Source organism: Pseudochaenichthys georgianus, chromosome 10, assembly GCF_902827115.2.
Source record: "Pseudochaenichthys georgianus chromosome 10, fPseGeo1.2, whole genome shotgun sequence".
Classification (NCBI taxonomy): Eukaryota; Metazoa; Chordata; class Actinopteri; order Perciformes; family Channichthyidae; genus Pseudochaenichthys; species Pseudochaenichthys georgianus.
In genome coordinates, this window is record NC_047512.1 from 3227724 (window position 1) to 3241933 (window position 14210).

At 38.8% G+C, this 14210-nt stretch overlaps 1 protein-coding gene across 2 annotated transcripts in view; it reads left to right on the top strand.

Annotated features, from left to right (window-relative positions):
• The window catches only part of slc36a1 (solute carrier family 36 member 1), a 59779-nt gene extending 47046 nt beyond the window's left edge, over positions 1-12733 (top strand). For both annotated transcript variants that reach the window (XM_034092669.2, XM_034092670.2), the window contains exons 8-11: positions 146-244; positions 2060-2226; positions 5552-5721; positions 10580-12733. In XM_034092669.2, the coding sequence (XP_033948560.1) occupies positions 146-244; positions 2060-2226; positions 5552-5721; positions 10580-10854 (711 nt within the window). In that variant the 3' untranslated portion in view covers positions 10855-12733. The remainder of the gene's footprint in view (positions 1-145; positions 245-2059; positions 2227-5551; positions 5722-10579) is intronic.
• The last annotated feature ends 1477 nt before the right edge of the window (positions 12734-14210 follow it).

Sequence of the window (14210 nt, forward strand, 5' to 3'; positions counted from 1 at the left end):
TTTGGGTTTACTGGCAGGCCGCAAACCACTTCACAGCGTATACTGCCAATCAGCCAGTCAGAGAAGAGTCTATCATATAATATGATATTGCTTTTGCAAACATGTAAATTAAATATTCTTTATTTTCCTCGTTTTCTCCCTGTAGAACATCCAGTACCCCATCGACCTCCCTAAAGTTGGAAGACTCAAAGACTATCCTCTCTTCTTCGGGACGGCCGTCTTCGCCTTCGAGGGAATCGGAGTGGTACGTTAACAAAAGCACATTTACATTCTGTATTAACGTAAAGTGTGAATCCGGATACCTTATCTCAGGGGTGTCAAATTCAATTTAATTGCGGGCCACATAAGCATTAAGGTGCAGTCAATGTGCCGGTTGTAACTTTAAGACTTTATAAATATACGTATATCAATCTATAATATATATTAAATTATGTATTATATGACATCATTGCCTCTGCATTGGATTATTATCAGATAGGGTAATAACTTCATAATTAACTACGTCTGGAAGCAGAAGTCAAGGGCAAATAATTGCAAGTCTCTTCAGTGAGAATGTTACAAAATGAGATGCATTGTGGGACATGTAGTTTATTGGCAACGTGCTTCTGTAAAGTGGCATGTAAACGTATTATATTCTTTCCAAGCTCTTGCGGGCCACATCAAATAAAGTCTATCTACCGTATTTTTCGGACTATAAAGCGCACCTGCATATAAGCCGCAGCAGCTAAATTGTCCGTCTGTCTTGCTCTCGTTCTGTCTCTCGGTTCCACTTTTACTTTGGCGCTACCTGTCTCACTCTTTTCCGGCCTCCAGCTTTTCCTGCTGGAGCTCGCTGCGTAAAGGTGGCGGGCGCGGCCTGGTCATAGAGCCCATAGCGTTAAAGGTGGTTAATTTTACCTGTACAATCCATAGATTTAGGAGGTTCCCTAGTGGCCGTTAGCTGTACAACAAAAATGGGGGAAAAAGTCACGGCTTATAGTCCGAAAAGTACGGTACCTATATATACGCAATCAACAGACCCATACATATATATTATACATATGCACCAGTGGCAAACCGTCAGGGCCTTCAAGGTATTCAGATAATACCCTGGAACACTCAGATAAAACAAACAAAAAATCAATTTAATTATATAAATAAAATGTAATGGTTTTATGTTAGAAAAGAAAGCAACCAATCAGATCTTGTTCTGGGTCTCTGGGTAGAATATCCTTCAACAAGGTATTCTACATCCTTGATCGAAGGCCCTGGCCGTTGCACTGAATGAGAGCGTACGTTTGGACTGACAGTTTGATCAACCAATCATATATTGATTTGTAGCCAATGGGCGTATTCTTTCAGAGTTCCCCTCACTTCCAGGGTATTCTAGAAGGCCCGCTCGTTAACTGGCTCGAGACAGAGGATCTATGAATGCGACGAAGCAATTCATGCCGTTTTATTGTTTTTAACGTTGAAATGACAAGTGCAACAGGTGGAGATGAAGTTGTTGCTGAATTGTTGTGAGTACCCTTTTCAAGACGACAATTCAGTGAAAAGACGGACATTATAACGCCGGGGGGGGGGTCCAGTTGTGATAGACACGGTTCGCCACTGATATGCACACATTAAGACCTAAATGCTCAACAATCAACAATATATACAAAATAACAGTCACTTCAATATCTTTGAGATTGCATTTCTTCCTGGTATTACAATCACTCCCCCTTATTTCCATTCTGTCTGCTCAGTCAACATACATGTAGTCTTCATTATAAAGTCCATGAAACGATATTAATCCATAACATCCTGGTTTGAAATGTTTATATTTTAGAATAGTTTATTACTACTCTTTTAACGTGTTATTATGTGCAATGCAACAAACATTTTTCCTCTATTGGGATTAATAAAGTACATTATCTTATCTTAAGACTTTTCTCTCCCCTGCAAATTGATCCTTAAACCATGCTTTACATTTGGCCATTTTTCTTATTTACAGTGCGTTTGTCTTTGGTATTAATCCATCACATCCTGTTTGGAGACGTTTATATTATTATTATTGTCTTTTTGTGTGTGTGTGCAGGTTCTTCCTCTGGAGAACAAGATGAACCGGCCTCAGAGCTTCATCCCTGTTTTATATTTGGGGATGGGCATCGTCACCTTCCTCTACATCACCCTCGGCACCATCGGGTATTTGTGCTTTGGAGACACCATTGGAGGAAGCATCACCCTCAACCTGCCAAACTGCTGGTAAGATAATAATAATAATACAGCTTTATTTATACACTTTTTTCACCGAGGGCCACATCCAGAAAAATATACGAAGGGCTGGGCCACTTACTAGAGATTTATCGCCTCATAGGTTCATTTATAAATTGGAAAAATCAATCAAATGTAGGTCAATGATGCTTAATACTTGAAAATGCTTTAAGAAACCCAACAGCCTAAATCCAAGCTGTCCAGAGGGTTTACTTTATTTAGTTATAAGACGTGTTGGCAGCTCATCCCTTAAAACCGAAGCTTCAGATTGATCATAAAAGAGGAAATATGAAGGGTAGATTTCAAGCTTGTTATGGAAATAAGTTATTGTGCTTTTTTCTAATCAACTAAGATTTGTTTGACATTTTTCCCAACTTTAATTGACAGAATTTATTTGAAAAGTGGTCTCATTAACACATGAATACTACTGTGTAATATATGTTTACATTTATATTTAAGAAGTACAATATAAGACGAGCACAAGTTTCATTTGTGGGCCGTATTCCATTACACTTTTTTTTATTTGCTGAGGGCCGATTTCAAAATGGTCCGCAGGCCGCATTTGGGCCCCGGGCCGTAGTTTGGGCACCCCTGCTCCAGACCAGTGCTGTACAGTCAAATAAACAAACAAAAAAATGACTCAGCTCTGCTCACACCATAAAACCAGAACAAGTAAAAACAATAGACAATTTAAAAGAAATAAAAGCAACAATCTAAAAGATGTCAATTCAATTCAATTCAATGTCATTCTTGCTTCGTAGAGCAGGGAAAAACGAGTTGATTCAGTTGTTTCCTTTCACCAATACTGTGTGGATTTACAGACTCGCTGTTATAATAATAATAATAACAATACATTACATTTGTATTAAGACGCTTTACATAAAATCAGAATCAGAAACGGTACAAAGAAACAGCAACAGATTACACAGAGACGTGGATTTTACACATACAATTAAGCAATAGCTCACGACAGGCCGTGGTATATGCTCATTATATCACAGCTAAGGGGCGTGGTTCGGCCCGACGCGGAGGGTCGACAACCCCATTAGCTGTGATATAATGAGCATATATCACGGCCTGAAGTGAGCTATTGCTTTTATAAAACGGTTACCAAGTGTGGCAATATGAAAGGAAAATACACACTCTAATTTAAATAGTTTTTATTAGTAAATAATGATGTTCAAAATAAAATAGTCCCTCCGTTGCCTTCTGCACGAAACATAGTGCGAGGCGGTTGCTATGCAACAACACTAACAGCTAGCGAACATATTAGACAGAGAGCGTTGATCGATTATTTGGCTATTTATTTACATTCATTTGTTTGTTGCCGTTTATTGTGCACCCACTGAAAACCTGTCCAGGATCAGTAGCATGGCTCACGTGGTTACTTGTTGAGGTTGTTCTAGGCTGTTGCTTGGCGTGGTGAGAATATTGCTCCACTTTCTCCGGTCCCCGAGATTCGGCTTCCAGCAGCTCTGGAGAGAGCTTTCGCACCTGTGGCCACTAACGGTCATCATTTCTCTGTTTTGTTTCAAGACCCGCATCAGAAAGCTTTTGAATGGTGCTACTTCTCCAGTTGGTCTACCTGCTCTTCACGTAGCTCTGCATGTCGTCGTTTAGGTGCTTTTTTTCTCTGGAGATAGGCACTCCTCAATCCACTCCTCCATAGTGAGGCCCCCCGGAGGTCCAAGTTAATCTTAAATGTTTCCATCTTATGCTTTGTAAGTTTGTTTCGTAACGGAAGAAATGTAAATATATTTATAAAACTGACAAGTCAAATCAAGCAATCTGATTGGTTGATAGTGTTTTTGCGGACCTCTCTGATTACAGATTTGAAAAAATCGTTGCGTGCTTTAAAAGTAGCACAATTCATTATGTCAAACCTTGGGAAGTATCTAGATATCCCTGCCCTAATGCCAAAGGAACTGCACACTTATATTTTGCCGTTTGATGTCTATGTCTGGACCGCTGCGTAAAAAGGAGGGTTTCTGCCCCGTTACTTCTCCGCTGCTTTCTTGTTCCAGTATGAAAAGCAAACTGCAGTTTGCTTTTCAGCCCAACGGTATACTGTTTTTCTCAGACGCGGAGAGATACTGATTTGTTGTGAAAAGTAATTTACAATTCTACCCGTGGTATACGCTCAGTATATCACGGCTAAGAACCAATCAGATTGCTTGATTTGACTTGTCCGTTTTATAATACAGATTATAGCCTTTGCAGACCATTTACATGCACTACAACATATATAACACACTACAGGAGAACATCAGCAGGAGAGGACTATTTAAAGTAGAGACACTACATACTGATATACACCTGAACATCAGCAGGAGAGGACTCTTTAAAGTAGAGACACTACATACTGATATACACCTGAACATCAGCAGGAGAGGACTCTTTAAAGTAGAGACACTACATACTGATATACACCTGAACATCAGCAGGAGAGGACTCTTTAAAGTAGACACTACATACTGATATACACCTGAACATCAGCAGGAGAGGACTCTTTAAAGTAGAGACACTACATACTGATATACACCTGAACATCAGCAGGAGAGGACTCTTTAAAGTAGAGACACTACATACTGATATACACCTGAACATCAGCAGGAGAGGACTCTTTAAAGTAGAAACACTACATACTGATATACACCTGAACATCAGCAGGAGAGGACTCTTTAAAGTAGAGACACTACATACTGATATACACCTGAACATCAGCAGGAGAGGACTCTTTAAAGTAGAGACACTACATACTGGTATACACCTGAACATCAGCAGGAGAGGACTCTTTAAAGTAGAGACACTACATACTGATATACACCTGAACATCAGCAGGGGAGGACTCTTTAAAGTAGAGACACTACATACTGATATACACCTGAACATCAGCTGGAGAGGACTCTTTAAAGTAGAGACACTACATACTGATATACACCTGAACATCAGCAGGGGAGGACTCTTTAAAGTAGAGACACTACATACTGATATACACCTGAACATCAGCAGGTGAGGACTCTTTAAAGTAGAGACACTACATACTGATATGCACCTGAACATCAGCAGGAGAGGACTCTTCAAAGTAGAGACACTACATACTGATATACACCTGAACATCAGCAGGAGAGGACTCTTTAAAGTAGAGACACTACATACTGATATACACCTGAACATTTTAATAATATGTCCTCGTTAAACGTGGTGAGGGTTTCATGCCTGCTGAAAAACATTTAGGAGCTTGTTTCACAGAAGAAGCTGATTTTTCTGCCACATAAGTCTCGTTTATTTGACTATTTCTCTGCTCTTTTCCCAGGACCTACCAGGGGGTGAAACTTCTCTACTCTTTCGGTATCTTCATCACTTTCGCCCTGCAGTTCTACGTCCCTGCGGAGATCCTCATCCCCCCTGTGTTGGCTCGTGTGTCGGTGAGATGGGAGCGACCTGTGGACATGTTGCTGCGCACCGTCCTCGTCCTCTTCACATGTAAGTGCAGGGCTCAAGTTATGTGGGAGCGAATACATTTTTAACATATAAAAAGACAAGGCAATGTACATAAGATAAGTTAAAATACTACAAATAAACAATACAAAATATTTCTGAACTAGAATAGCATTAAATAGTTTAAAAAATGTGGAAAATATACATGTGGAAATACAAATTTACAGTAACAAATATAATGCTGGATATTATTGTGCAAGAAATGGATTATTCAATATTAAATTGAATATAAATGTACAGTGGGAGTTAAGTTATAAGTTATAATTGTTATACATTAAGTTGTGCATACTGTTAGTGCAATTTATTACATGGCTTAGTTGAATACTCGATTCTGATTGGTCAATTCAGAACACGTGGCACGTTGTTAATACCGAACAGACAGACCGCTGTCAAGGACTTATTGGTTAAGGACGCTCACATCTTCAGAAAGAAGTCCGGTCGATTTAACTGTATAGCCACTCGTGTTGCCAGTTTTTGCGGAAGGAATAAGCAACCAGGTCTATGAAAACAAGCGCAAAAGAACATGAGCACTGTAAACCTATATATGTCGGGTCGGCTATTTGAAAATAACCTATCTACAAGCTCACAACCGCAACAACCATTATTACTTACTACCAAGCAACTTCACAGAAAGATAAGCCCAATGTGGCTTATAATAAGTATACCTGGCAACACTCACTGACTGCAGCACGTGAGGGCAGGAGCCGGCAGTATGTTTACAGAAGCGTTAGCATTAGCACTGATTAGCAAAGAGTGACGAGAGCGACTAGTAGTACAGGAAAAACAGAAATGAGTGACCAGGAGGTCGAGGACAATGACAACAACACCGATGAAAATCCCGGTGGCGACTCTGGCGAGAGTGAGAGGGAAGTTGTGCTTGTGCCGAAAAAAGTAGATGGACTGTGCTAGTAGCTAGGCAGCTTGGCTTTATTTACATTTATTCTGAAGCTGTAACTTTATGTTCCGTTCCGTTTTTATATTCAGTACTGACTGCAGTATTTAAGTTAATCCTTTTGATTCAGTGACATTACTACTCAGTGGAGTCTAGCACTTTGTTTAAGTTTATGTTTTTTCAGTACAAGAACCTTTAAGTGCAGTAGTTGAACTGGGTGCTAGCTGGCTAGGCTATTTTTATATTATTATTCTAAAGCTGTGACTGTTTTGTTTTTATATTCAGCACTGTGGTGAGGTATTTTGAGTAACTGAAGTGCATTCCTCCCTGTAACAAACAGGTTGGTGTTGTTGTCCAGTAGTTGGGTGTCCTGTCACTGAGGACAGGTGCTACTCCAAAGTTTACATTTTGTTATTATAAAGCTGCAAAAATTCTATTTTTTATGTTCAGCACTCAGGCAGCAGCAATATCTTTATTTTAGTTACTGTATGTTTTGTTACCAGAGAGACTTGAGTTTAAGTCAAGCACTTTGTTTAAAGCCACAGTAGTTGGCTGTCAAATTCATTTTAGTTACTCTATGTTTTTGCTACAAGAAACTGAGACTTGGATTTAAGTCCAGCACTTTGATGTTGATGGTGTCTGGTTAAAGCAGGGGTGGGGAACCTTTTTCCTCTCAAGGGCCATTTCAATTTTTTCAACATCCTCCGAGGGCCGTACAAATGATTGACCTCTGCTTAAAAATACTAAAATCACAGCCCATTCATTTGGCCTGTCTTTCATGCTGTGCAAAGAAAAAGCAACCTCTTAATCCAGATATCTTGCCATGACTCGTGTATGCATACACGTGCACGGTTGTACAGAAAGATATGGACACAAGATGTGTGCAAATGTATTTAGTTTCCTATCCATGTGAACATGATTTAAGTCGGGGAGGACCTAACCTCATCTAGGGGGGTCCCATGCTCGCTCGGGAAGATTTATTTTTTAAATATTGAAGTTAAAAGCACCAATCTGGTGCACTTTGAGAGCAACATTAAGAGATCTATGGATACATCTCTCAACATCCATATGAAACAGAACTGTAAACAGATTTTCTTTTTCTTTATGGATATTTTACAAATCACTCTCCTTTTAAACTGTATTCTTGTTTATTAATAAGAACTTTTGTTTACTGTCACATAGTATTTTATACCCGTTTACTTTATTTTCTTGTGTTTTTATAACTATAATGATCATATAAAGATGTGCCTTTACCTCACTGGTTGTAGAAAAAGCTTCTTATATTCGTTAGCATAGCTAGCTAACCAGATGCTAATGATAACAACACAGTTATTGACTGTATGATCAGTATGACAGATGAACAGATCGCCACTGGGCTTTCAACTAAAGACACAGCCACGCAAAAACTGCGGCATGTGTATGGCTCCTTATGGGTACTGCAATTTGTGAAGTCCCGGCCCGGAGCCGCGTTCTGGTGCTCTCCGTCAGAACTGCATCCCTGTCAGACCACGTGATGACACAGACTTGTGTTGTGTTCAAGGACCCTGACCTTGGCCAGGAAAAACAGGCACTCGCTTGTTTCATTTTTTTTGCGGTCTAGATTTCTTTAATTTTTTTTCTTTTTTGCGTGTGTTTATAAATTACCTCGAGGGCCGTACCAAATGGTCTCGCGAGCCGTATACGGCCCGGGGGCCGGAGGTTCCCCACCCCTGGTTTAAAGCCACAATAATTGGCTCCAGGTGCCACATTTTGAATGTAGTAATGTTTGTTCAGTATTCAGCAACTACAGACTAAAGACAAAGTTATGTTTTTGTTACAAGAGAGACAAATGTTGTCTGTTTAAATTCATTGTACTCACGTGACGTCTAAGAGTAAGAGTGAAATACATATTTTCATTGAAACGATGAGAATCGTGTGAGAATCGTGATCTCAATTCTTATGGAGGAAAATCGTGATTCACATTTGAGCAAGAATCGTGCAGCACTAGTAGCAACACTGTTTTATATAATGGCAAAGAAAGGGTTCAGAGTATTTTCTTTTTTCCCTGTGTATATGTGGCAGCACTGTTCAATGTTTCCTGAAAACATTTCCCACTGTAGTGACGTGTGAATAAACTCCAACTCTGTATCAACAACACTGTTGTGTAACTTCAGTTAAATACTTGTATGTGTGTAGATTAGAAAGAGGTAAGATAAAGGATCTGCAGTATTTTATGAGGTATTAATCGTACAAAGGTCAGTTATATAAAAGTAGAAGTGTGTATGTACCTGGTAGTAGGCTGTCAGTAATGGCTACGCCTCTCTATTTGGACTGGTAGATCTCGGCAGACTGGCAACTTCAAAAGTAGCTCTCGGTTCAAAAAAGGTTGGGCACCCCTGCTGTACATGGTGGACAAACAAAACAAACAGACAATCAACGGGCAAACCAAAGAATAAATAAATAAAGGAAGCCGGGGGACCAGAAAAGGGCTAGGGCCCGAAGGGTGAACAGGTGTGTTTTTAGTGATGATTTGAAGATGTCCAGGGAGGCAGCATTACGGATCTCTGCAGGAAGTGCACTCCAGAGGGTGGGGGCCGCAACACTGAATGCCCTGTCACCAACAGTTCGGAGGCGAGAGCGGGGGATGGAGAGCAGGCCCCTGTCTGAGGACCGCAGACTCCGAGAAGGGGTGTAGGGATGGAGGAGGTACGATAAGTACTGGGGGGCGAGGGAATGGAGGGACTTGCACGTGAGGATGAGTGTTTTGTATTGAATCCGGGACTTGACCGGCAGCCAGTGGAGGTGGATGAGGGTGGGGGTGATATGGTGCCATGGCTTGGTGTGGGTGAGAAGGCTGGCAGCAGAGTTCTGGACGTATTGGAGCTATTTAAAGCCTCTCTGCCTCGCTCTGCTTTTTCCTACAGGCACCCAGTTCTTTTGAGTATGCTGTTTGTTACTTTAGTTGCTTTACTTTGTGCACCTCAACACCCTCACACATTAGGCGCGTTCACACCGCAGTACTTTTCACACTTTAGTTCCGATATAGTTCCCAAATGTTGCGTTCACACCAAAAAGAGCCGGAACTAAAATTAGTTCATGAGAACCTTTTCACCCCCTTTTCCGTCCCTGCTAGAGAGCAGGTACTTCCGTGGGAGCAAACGGTTCCTGTGTCTGATTGGCTGGGCGGATTGCAAACCACGCCCCGTAAAACTCCCAAAAGGTTTTATTATCCTCGCATTAGCATTATTAGCATTAGCATTATTAGAATTAGCCCAGCGCAGAAACGCAGAGAGACTAACTTATGGCAACACAAAATAAAACATGGGAGTGGTGGAGATGAGGAGGTGTCGGCGTTCTGGCGATTTACTCAGAAGGCCTTCCCCAACTCCGGGGACTTACGGCCGGGGACTTTGGGTGGCAGTATACGCCGTGAAGTTGTTTGCGGCCTGCCAGTAAACCCAAAGCAGAAGAAGAAGAAGAAGTGACGTCAGCGGCTTCATTTGCCTAATCCTCCCTCAGGGATCTTATTCCGGTGTGAACGCGATCTGTACTTAGTTCATGAGAACTAAAGAGTTCTCATGAACTAAGTTCTCATGAACCTTTGTGGGGAAAGTACTGCAGTGTGAATGCGCCTAAACACGTCCATGCAACCCTCACCCTGCATTTGCACTACTGATAGAACTGACGTCCACACCTCATGCTTTACTCGTTTTACACTTAATTCATTTGCTTAATTTGAATTGCTTGCTTAAATAAACATATTTTATTAACCGTTGAGTCTCATCTTTGTTGTGGCCTTTTGAGCCAGGTCATAACACTGAACATTTTACTTTCTGAAAATGTTTACTTTTTATAGTACAGATAGGTTCTGCGGAGACGTCTCTACTTTTACCCTAGAGTATCGTTGAGTTTCACTACAAAGTCAGAGATAAAGTTATGAACAATATTCTCTCTTTTCCTCTTCTCTTCCAGGTGCTCTTGCCATCCTGATCCCAGAGCTGGACCTCGTCATCTCATTGGTCGGTTCGGTCAGCAGCAGTTTTCTGGCACTGATCTTCCCGCCCATCCTGCAGATCATCACTTTCCACACGGAGGGTCTTTCGCCTCTTGTCACCATAAAAAACGCCGCCATTAGCCTCATCGGGCTCACCGGCTTCATCGCGGGAACTTACATCGCCATCGAGAAGATCATAGAGCGAAACGGACTCAAAAGCACCGAGACGTTTTCCTCCTTCATGGTGCAGTGATGACCCGAAAAAAGACATTTAGAAAACATATTGGGGCACATTTCTTATTTTACTTTATCCTTCCACTTGCTGCTGCTGTTGGATATGGTGGACACTGCTTTTTGTTGCATTAATCTATCGCGTTTTTAAGAAGCTGTGAGGATTTATATTTCATCCTTTCATCGCTTTCTGACTCGATTTCATTGCTGTAACAAACTGCCACACTTAATTTAAAGTCCTGGAAAGTACTGCAAACTTACAATAATGTAATAATAATGATCAATTCATTCCTTCAGGTAGCTTCGAGAGATTTTAGGTAGAGGTATTTAAGAGGTAGTCTATCATTTTGAATATATTAATGTTTAATCAAACTACCCCACACATTTGTTTATTTAAATCTGGACTATCAAACACTTTCCACATTACAGTAGTTGTTGACCTTTAGTTTTCTGTAGATATTTTAACCACCACCTCATTTAGAAGAAAATCAACATTTGTTGTTGCACTTTGATTTATGCCTTATTCATTAACGTCATGCTACTTTGACATTAGACACTTCACGAAAACTCTAAATCAAGTATCTGTATTTTTAGCGAATAATGGAGTTGAGTATCATTACATTAAATAAGAACTAATTGGAAAAAATAAGAGCTTTTTGGGGAATTATTCAGAAGCGAGGTGTTGCAATAGTCCTTGAAAGAATGGAAGTTAATAACATTCACCAAAGAAAATAATCTTTTTTTTATAATTTAGAGATTTGACATTTCTCATCATTTTAAATTCTTAATGTTTCTGAAAAAGTCAAATTTGTCTGAAAAGTCATAATTTGGACCAAAAGTTAGAACTTTAATAAAAAGCCAGAATTTCCGAAAAAAATCAGGAACATTTACTTTTTCCATAAAATGTACTTAAAGTGTTACAAATTGGACTTTTTCAGAACATTTGAATTTTTCAGAAAATTCTAGAAAATGTTTATTCTGAATATTTCCAAAAAACTTACTTTAAAAAAAAAAATCCAGAAAATGTCAGGAAATTTTACTTTTTCAGAAAATTTGACTTTCAGAAATTTCTTAATTTTTCAGAAAAGTCATACTTTGCAAAAGTTAAATTTAAGAACATTTTGAGAAAAAAAGTCTAATTGTCTTGAATGTTATAATTTGGACAAAATGTTAGAACTTTAAGAAAAAAACAGAATTTTGTATTTCAAATTTTTCCCCCACATTTTTTCCTAATCCTCGTGATATTAAAAAAACTTTTAAATGATTTATCTTTTGTACAACACATTATAATTAAGGAAAGTTACAGTTCAACACGGTTTATGTTTCTAGTCTCAAAAAGACACCAAAAATCACGTGATGCTGGAACCTGAGATCTGGATGAAGTCGAAAATACGATAAAAGGGAAAATATATTATTCATAGGATTTAATAAAAATAAATATGGATGATTGTAATCAGTAAGATCTCCCTGATACTCGACCCTAGCAGAATGAACCGTCACTAAACAAAGTAATAATGGAGTCAGACTTCAGGAACCGAGTCGTACCGTCTTTATGTCGGAGCTCTCCTGTGTTTCTGGTTCTTTTGATCACATTTTTTTTTGGGTGTTTTAATGTATTTACAAACATTTCTGACTCACTTTGTTGTTTGTTTTATTAAACAGCATGCATTTTTAAAGACCTAACCTTGAAAATGTTATTTTCTTTGGGTTTTAATTGAACAGAGAGGCTCTGCATGTATTATAATGTAATGTATGTAATATAAAACACATAAATGACACGTTTTAGTTATTCTGGGTTTAACCGCAGACTCACTGCTTCTGTTCAGACGTCTCCAGTGTTATGTGGCAGTATACAAAAGGCTTGTTGATATAAAAGCCTTATTCATAAAGAATTCAAACCAGCTCTTTGTGTATATATCCATTTGTTGCATATGTAAATGTCTGCAGTTTTAATTTAATTTTAAATACCAATTTCTTTTTTTTATTCTAGAATTGATGTGTTAAAATTGCCACTTGACACTTTAAGGGGATAAGCATTATGATGATGAAGATGAGGATGATGAAGATGATGTGCAGCTTCCCAAAGAAGACTAATTTCAACTTTCATTTAGTGCTAACTAACGATTTCTAGGAAATAAAATCATTATTTTCCACCAAACTAATTGTTTAAACCCATTTTAGAATCATCAGTCAATCTGTTTGATATTTTAATTTTAATAATAATAATAATAATTTAATTTCATTCCCTTTCATTTCTTTATTCCTATATATATATATAATGAATAAATACATTTGAAAGCATCCGCATGTCTTTGTTTAGGTTGCTATAGAAACGATCTCTTCTGTTTTTAAAGGGACAGTTCAACCAAAAAAATGATTTAGAAATCCTTTATTGCAAAAACTCATGAATTTGTAACGTTTATCCTCCACTCCCCATGAGGGTGAAACACGGTGATGGGCTCAGAATAACGCTCGCAACGATTTTTCTAAAAAAGTCAGATTTAAAAATTCTCTGAAAAAGTCATTAATTTCAGAAAAACTGAATTTTGAGGAAAAATATCTAATTTCTTTTTTTTTCTGAAAAAGTCTGAATCTTTTGAAAGACTGATTTTTGACCAAAATACGTATTTCTGAATTGATCTGAAAAAGTTGGATTTCGAGGATTTTACTGAAAAAGTCAAAATGTTGAGAAATAAAATCAATTTCAGTTTTATTCTTAAAAAGTCATACTTTTGAAGAAAAAAATTATTTTGAGAAAAAGTCAGATTTTTGAGAAATGATTTCCCACTGACACCTCAAGGGGGGCGACTCGGACGAGCATTGTGATTATGATGTCTTTAAAGGGACAGTTCATCGAAACATTTTTATTTTTCCTCAGAGACTGAAGCAAGGTCAGAGCCAGACTTTCCATTTCTATTCCATTCCTCCTCATATTTTTCATCGCCTACCTTCATCTCATCCGTCCTCTCCCTGCCTCTCTTATTCTAATCCTCTCCTCTTCCTCATCTCCTCTCCCTGCCTCTCTTATTCTAATCCTCAACTCCTCAACCTCATCTCCCCTTCCTCATATCATCTCCTCTTTTAATTTAATTTAATTTTCATTTCAAACCTTTATTTATACAGATAAATCCCATTGAGATCATTGATCTCTTTTTCAAGGGAGACCTGCTCAAGTAGTTCCACATGAAACATAAAAACATAAATAGAACAACAAAAGGACATCACACAGCATCATTACAGGGATTACAATTTACAATAACTATCCACCTGAACAGGTACCAACAGCTTCCGATTGAGTAGCATCCAACCGAGCTTTAAAAACATTTAGTGGCACCAGATTGTTCAGTTTCCATTTCATTTGCAGACTATTTCAAGACA